Source organism: Cariama cristata, unplaced genomic scaffold, assembly GCF_000690535.1.
Source record: "Cariama cristata isolate BGI_N322 unplaced genomic scaffold, ASM69053v1 scaffold10221, whole genome shotgun sequence".
Lineage (NCBI taxonomy): Eukaryota > Metazoa > Chordata > Aves > Cariamiformes > Cariamidae > Cariama > Cariama cristata.
Window position 1 is genome coordinate 10898 of NW_009597533.1, and position 7811 is coordinate 18708.

At 42.0% G+C, this 7811-nt stretch overlaps 1 protein-coding gene across 1 annotated transcript in view; it reads right to left on the reverse strand.

The window, feature by feature from the left end:
* Window positions 1-526: 526 nt before the first annotated feature.
* Window positions 527-7811, reverse strand: part of LOC104168356 (kinesin-like protein KIF25) — a gene marked incomplete at its 5' end in the record, with an annotated part of 35544 nt that continues 28259 nt past the window's right edge. Inside the window, 4 exons of the mRNA XM_009708924.1 lie at window positions 527-684; window positions 1901-2056; window positions 4602-4799; window positions 7316-7467. Coding sequence (XP_009707226.1) covers window positions 527-684; window positions 1901-2056; window positions 4602-4799; window positions 7316-7467 — 664 coding nt within the window. The remainder of the gene's footprint in view (window positions 685-1900; window positions 2057-4601; window positions 4800-7315; window positions 7468-7811) is intronic.

The window sequence follows — 7811 nt, forward strand, 5'->3', positions numbered from 1 at the left end:
CAGTGCAGCCGATGGGTTCCTTTACCCTCCGGCCATTAGGAATGACCCCATCCGTGCTGGACAGAAGAGCAAACCATGATGACGTGTCTCATTTTAATCCAAGCTGGCAGGGAGTGTTTCACTTGCTGCTTTGAAGCACTGGAATGGTTTTTAGACTCCCGTCTTCTACTGAGAAAACAGAACGCACCCTTTCAGAAGCGAGCTATGCGAAATCAGGGCTCTATTGACTTAGTTCTACTTGCCCAAAAGAAACGCATCGCCATAAACCATGTCTTGAAGCAGCTTTCCTAAAAAAAGCCTGATTTATTTCTATGCCGTTCCACCATGGTTGGTAGCTGTTGTCAAGACATGCTGTTATCTTTGGAGCAAGAATATTAGCAGCAGGCTTATGGCTTACTAATGCTATGTTGAGGATTGTTTATTTTATCTGGCAGTTGCTATCTAAAAGAATGGCTTTAGGACAACAATATACATTTCAGTCTGAGGAACTCATTAATAATACTTTAATCCACAGGAGTCTTAGGTTTTATTTTGCTTTACTCGGCACTGGGAAATTTTTTTTCTTGACTTGTCCTCTCTGAACTTGCCGAGCACGAGTTCCAAATCCCAGAGACTGCATTGATTCTGTTAAGTATTTCTGGTGAGGAGAGATGCACAGCATCACCAACAGTTTAGCATCACCTCCTAAAAGCAGGAAAAAGACAAAACATACTTATTTACCTCATTATTTTCAGTAAGTTATACAGTGGTAATATATCGATCTACACAACAACGACCATAGGCTGCCCATGAAGAGGGCTGTTGAAAACAGACAGCTCCTTCAAGGGAAGTCTGTACCTAACGATAGGGTATTTGCTCCAGGAGAAGAAACATTTCACAGTTAGTAATGTAGGTTTTTTTCCCCTTATAGCTTCATCAGTTAGTCAGCTTGTATGTTACGGGCCTGGGCACTTTGTTAAGCTTTGTCAAATGGTTGTAAATTTGCGGTAATGGCAAAAAGGCTTATTTGTGTGACAGTAAAGCAAAACAGACTTGGAAGTTCACAGAGAATGATTAAACAAACAAGGGAATTGCCACTTGCAGCCCTTCACCTCAACAATGTCACCCAAGTCATATACCAGGCATGGTTAAAACCAGGCTCAGTGTCCACGCAACGTAGCTCCTAAACGCATTTCTTTCTTTGGCTTTCCCTTTTCACAGTGGGGACTCCAGCGCTAGGTGAAATTCAAAGTTCAAGCAAAAATTAATAGAAGCCCCGAAGAACTGTTACCTCAGTCACTGTCAATGCCTTGAACTGGGGACTGAAAGCATCAGGGCTGATGCTTTCTGGCTGAAGAAAAATGGACTAATATACTACATGGATGGGCACAAATCTGACATTACTGCAGGAATTACACTTGCTTTAAAACTGTTTCTGCATGGATGAGGAGCTACAGAAGAGGAAGCGACCCAAACACAGAAAGAAGTTGTAGCACAGTACCATGAGTAAGTTCTGTCTCTCCCCTTTGTCTTACTGCTACCGGGCACAATGTTAAGGAATGTGCAAATATGTGACTGCTCCCTGTAGCAATAAAGATTGAAGCTTAACTTGTAAACTGTACCTGACATGAAACACCAATGAAATGCAATTATTACCCTTTACATGATCCTGTTGAGATAGCGTGATTTTTACATGTGTATTCCTAGACTGAACCTTGGAAACAGCAAGGTTTAGCCAAATTCAGGAGGAGTTCAGAACTCTCGCTGTGTACTCACACTGCTCCAAAGCCAGAGTCTTTGAATAGAGGCCCGCATACAAGGGAAGAGTATAAGATCAGCCTCTAGTTTTATACAACAAAGGAGGGGAAAGACTGGCAAAAGAAATCTATATTGTTAAACAAAAGTCAGAATAATCCCTCACCTACGGAGTCCTGAAGCAGATGTGTAAGTTTGCTGTTTCGATATGGTACGTGCGATCGCTGTTCTGCTATTGCTCCAAGAACGTCTGCCAGGGCAGACAAGCTGCGGTTAATAAAGGATGTCTCTCTCAGTGCTGCACCTGTCACTCCAGACATACCTAGTACAGCGTAGAAAAAGGCAATGGTAAGACTAAGCAAAGCTGCTTCAACTGCAATGTGTGAAAAATTCTATTGCTGTATCATCTTCTTTTGACTCTACATTTCAAAACACAAATTCTGAATCATCACTTCCAGTCCACCCATGCCAAAAGCAAGATGCAGTGGTTTTTCACTCTGGACTGCCAATAGATTGCTCAGTACTTCTACTCTTTTGAAGGAAAGTTAAAGAAGGTTCAGTGCCTGCAGATGGTCTGAAGCATCTCCTGTTACAGTGGATCTCGTCAGCTGTACACGGCATTTTGGCTCCATAAGTATTAAGAACAGGGAACCGAGAAAGTAGGAACGCCGTAAGATCAGACAAGACGACGCTTCTTTTGAAAACACCAGTCCACAGTGTCCCCAGAGAGAGGCCTGTTGTGTTCCACCATTTTTTATAATAGTGAACTGTCCCCGCCTGTGTCCCTTAGGAAACACAGGTGTGACACTGATGGCATAAGCTGCAGAAACAAAACTGTACAGCAGCCATTAGTGTGAGGGGTTTATGTTCACCACAGTCTGTACGGTGCTGTTTTGTGGTATGGTTTGCTGTAATGAAACTGATAAGGGAAAATGATGCCCTTCTGCCATGCCCCCAGCACGGTGGTACGTAGCCATGCTGCCCTTGGGCAACACTGGAAAGCTCTGGTCTACGCATCATGTTGCCCCAATTTAAAGAGGTGCTGCAAGCTCAACTCTTTGATCAGTCTGGATGAGTGTGCAGTTAAGAGTAATTAACTCCTCCTGTCCTCACCGCTGCCAGCTGGGGAAGAGAAACTTGCTATTAGCATTTAGCATCATATTATTCAAATTCAGCCCTTCTTTAGGATAGTGCCTGAGGTACGGATGCATCCGCACTCATTACCCAGAGCACATGATCCGTGCTAGGCAGAGCTAATGGTAGCGGGATGATCAGATGGGGTAACAGTTTCCTCAACTGCCTACTGTCCCGCCTCTAAAGAAGCGCAGAGAGAGGCTACAGATCTTGTTTTCCCTTTAGGCTGTCATTTTCCAAACTGGGAGAACAAGAGAGGTGTTCAAGAGGCAGATGTGAAAAGGCACAGTGATAGCAGAAAACCCTGAAGTCTGGACAGTGAGGGCAGGAGAAATGTGACTGTGGGAGAGAACGGGGCTGGAGTGGTAGAGAGGCACAGAGCAAAACAGTTTGGAAGACCCTGGCACAGAGTGGACAATAATCTGAGCTGGGATGTGTCTCAAACGAACATTACTGGGGTCATGGTATATACAGCCATCCCCAGGCTTCTTTTATAGCAAGCAAAGGTGAACTCCTGAGACAACAGGTATCACTCAAAAGCAGAAAACTGCAAATAAGTGAGGGGGTACATCTACATTTGGTTAGAGGAACTTCCATAAAGTATGTAGCTGAGTTTTCAAACTGAAACCTAGTCTGCTAAAAAGGGACCACTTAGCTTATAAATGCTGTAAATGATCCAGGATGGCTGTAGAGCTGACAAAGCAGGGTGCTGAAGTGTGTGAGAAGCCTGCTGTACTGCTGCTTACTGAGATCTGTCCACATTTTAAAACACTTACAAGTTAACAGCTCCCCTGGCTTTTATCAGAGTAAGTCCACCAGCGTAGCTGATGGCAGAGGTTTGTCTGCTGCCGGTGCTGGGCCACATCTAACACTGATGTAAGCGAGCGCAGCTCTCCTGGCTTCGCTGGACGATCTGGCCCACCAAGCCCCAAACCAAGTAAATGTTTGTCCCGGTTGAACTGAGAGAACAAACACACACACTGTTGCTCAATTACATGTTTACCAAACAGTTTCCAGTGCTCAGAGCAAATGAAAAAAATAATGTATTATATTAGGTTTCTCTGTAGAACAAAAGTTTAACAGTGAGCAACAGCAAGAATTCTTGGCAGTAAAGTAAAAGACTCATAATACTGGTTCAGTTTTCAAAACATTATTTCTGGAATGGTACATTTGGCTGCATGGCTTTTCTTGGTAAGAAAGCTTGTCCTTTAGGAAATAATCAAGTTTTTGAAATTATTGTGTGCATAGAGGAGGCGGGATGAGGAAAACGCTTTGAAGAACAATGAAAACAATATTATCTTTTCAACACTAACTTCCTCCAAGACTTTTTCCACATAAGGCAGAAAAACCCACGCATGGTGATATCAATTATTACAGATATTTGTAATGCTTAAATAATTTATGCACTTTAAACATTTCTGTACAAAGACATGCTAATTTCAGAGTAGAAAAACAGGCCTAATAAAACCAGTTTGAACAAATAATATACCTATGATATGGGTAATTGCCCTAGGCTTATTTCAAGCTTATGCAGTCAGATTTTCAGTTAAACTGTACCAGTTTAAAACTGGAACAATCAGCCCGCAAAATTTTGTTTATGCCAGGATCTGTGGGTTTAAACCAGCCCCTGTGTGAAAGCAGGGTAGCATGTACCCCTACATGAAGACGTCAAGGCAGCTATTGTAACCTAGACCTGGGAGGATCCATGCCCATAGACAGACACGTTCGCTTACCGACACACTCGCTACCAGCCAGGTCCACCAGCTGCAATCTAGTTTTGACTTGTTTCATTTTCTCAGTTGCTTCAAGTTGTGCTGGTGAAGAGGCTCTGGAAGAAGAGGTGGATTTACTGTCTCTCTCTTTTTGTGGAAAGGTGCAGGAAACCTCTTTATTTAGTCTCTGACTGGTTTGTTCATCTTCCCATGAAGTACCTGGTTAATGGAAAAAACAAACAAGGAGAGCTTCTCACTGACACTGGAAATTGAGATGGGGAAAAAATGGGGCATCAATAGGGGAAGTACAATATCAGCTGGTTTAGGCTATTTTAACAGAAACAATATACAAGTCAGAATCAACGGCACAGGCAGGCTGAATGACTCTATTTTATTTAAGGTTTTGCTCATCAAACCAATTGTACCAGTTGGAAACAAGACTTGGCGTAGGTTGTATCTAATATCCCCATTGTTCACACTTCTACGTGGAAAACAAGAAACAGGAGTCCAGTAAGGGCTATAAAGAGGTGGGGTTTGTGTTTTAGATTGACTGCAACCAAAGTGAGATTTTGGATGTTTGGGAGCGATAAGCCCTGAAGTCTGTTTCTACGTATTTGAAACATCATTTGCTGGTGCTCTGGCAAAAAAAAAAAATAAATAAATCATCTTCATCCTGCCTCTTCTATTTTGTCCTTTGCTGCTGTTCCCTCTAGACTTCCTTCAGCCCTCATATCCCACTGCTGCATCTCCACATGATGAGCTATTAGCCTTAATAGCATTACTCCCACTTATTCAGGTTGGTTACCTATGACTCCTGGTAGTTCTGTACCTGCACTAGACTGCTTCATTTCCTTCCTCTTCCTCAGCAGCAGCACCTGGCTTTCACTCTCTGCTGGGAAGGAAGAGGAAGACAGATTCTCTGGGAAAGCTGCTTTCACATTAGCTTAGCAGGATTATATGCAAAAGGGCTTTCCCAAAGCAGTTTTGCTCTTTTTCATCAGTGTTTTGGTTTTCATGCATATCTCTCTCTCTCTCTGAAAGACGTAGAAGAATAAAAGGTGCATACTCTGCTACAGGTAACAGAGGCAACAGACTTTCTTGGGGACTTAAAGAGTCTAGTTGTAATAGTACAAAGTTCCCAGCTGCAAAACCTGAGTAAGGAGCAGACTGAATTGCATTGCAGAGCTCTGTCCCTCTCCAGCTAGGCTGTTGCTAAAACCTGAGCTAGCTGTTCACAGTGGAGATGGAGCAGCTGTGTTAGTTTACACAGAATAAATGGCTTCAGGCCATACAGTGTAAAAATAAGCATTCTCACTCCTCTTCAGTTTGAGACGAGAAAATTAAGAAACTGCTCTCCTCAAACAACAGATAATACTGAAACAAAATGCTAAAAGACCTTAATCAAACCTGAAAAAGTGCTGGCTTGTCTAACCTGGCTTTAGGTGCAGAACTCATCACACACTTTACAACTTTTATTTAGTGACTTAGATCTCTGGTGGTGAGATATTTGACAATTGCACCTAGCTTTTAAATCAGGAATATCTCCTTTTAAACAAGACAGAATGTGCTGTCACACTGCTACAGCAAGGTCCCACTTGCAGTCCTGCTCTAACCCCCATGTTGCACATTGTGATCCGTGCGCTATGAGCTGGAAGCCTGAGCCTGCCTTCAACATAAATTAGACATTTCTATGGAGCTTTGCTGCCAGACAACGTGGCATAGCAGGGTGACTGCAATTAGAGGTGGCAAAGGGAAGTCTGGACTAGACAAGATGGCTGGGGCGCTAACGCAAACACTGTGTTTGAAAAGTCACATCTGTCTGACTGACAAGAATCTGGAACTGGCTAGAGCTAACATCTGGAATGCTGGAGCTGCAACTGGTAAAGTACCTGTGTCTTTTGGCAAGGCCCGTAGGTAGGTGTGGGCACTGTTTGTTCTGGTTTGCTAATACTGTCAGTTTAATTTCTGATAGCAATCTAAGGGAAAAAATGTTAAATATTTTCCACTTTCTAAAACCATATTGTTGTTGCAGAGTATGAAGGAGATGGACCACAGCACTGGAAGCAGAGAGCCTAATTACAACGTGAGCAAAAGAAAACAAAGTTAACCCTCAAAAGCTGAAGTTATTCCTAAAGCAATAAACTGGTAAGCCTTAGTGTGGTAATGAAAAGCAGAAATACAGGTTTTGCCACAGTAAATAAGACAACTGTGTTGTCTGTTCCTACAGTGGCCTATTATTAACAATTAAAAAGACTCTGAATTTAATGGACATTTTTGCAAGGCAGCGGGTAAAAAAAAAATAAATTCTTTCTTACCCAAAACCATATGATGATCCCTAGAACGCATGGTCAGCTTTACCACAAACTTAGCATAATTATATGATATGTCATACAAAGTGACTTAACTACTGTATTTCAGTATCTATCTTATTGAGATCTATCTTATGACTTATTGTTAACATTTATTTCAGTAGTTGTTTCACGCTATAAAACTTCAAGAACTCTGTAAGTCAGGACATGTAAAGAAAAGCGAAGAGTTTTTATGAAAATGAAAGTTTCAGTAGCATTCAAACCGACCTGTTAAGAAGGTATGTAAAAGTTAAAAAATGGAAAAGAACTGGGGAATGTATTAAACATTGAAAAAGGAGGAAAAAACAGTATCAAAGACTCTCAGTTCACAGAATGTTATTCAAAAAACAACTGGCTCTAGATGTATTTTATTAACATCCTACTTACCAAAGTTATCTCCGGAGACAACTGTGGTTATGGTCAACGTAACTACCAGATGAGAACGAGAGGAATGAGCATGCACCAGTGTGGGATGCCTGACTCTCAGCTGTAGGCCTTTGTTGACTAGATGCAAAAAGTCAGATGCATTTTCAACAGTCCTAGGAAGTAAAGAAACAAGCAGAAAATTTAACTGACACACACTAAAAAACACACGAGAAAGCTGACAACTTAGATGTGAATCTGAGCATTTCCACTTCCCTGCTTTTCTAACTCATTATACTATTCGCAGTTTTGAGCTGCACGAACAACTGTATATAGACTTTTTCGTGGGATATAGTCCAAGATGAAAACTCAAGACAAAAGCTGTGATGTCTCACTGAAAGTGCTGAAGAAGTGGCCCGCCAGCCTTGCAGGTCTATAGGTACTGTAGCTAAGCTCTAGAAGTGACTGAAATTTCTATACCTCCACACTTTGGAAGAAAAGACACAGATTTAGGCATTCC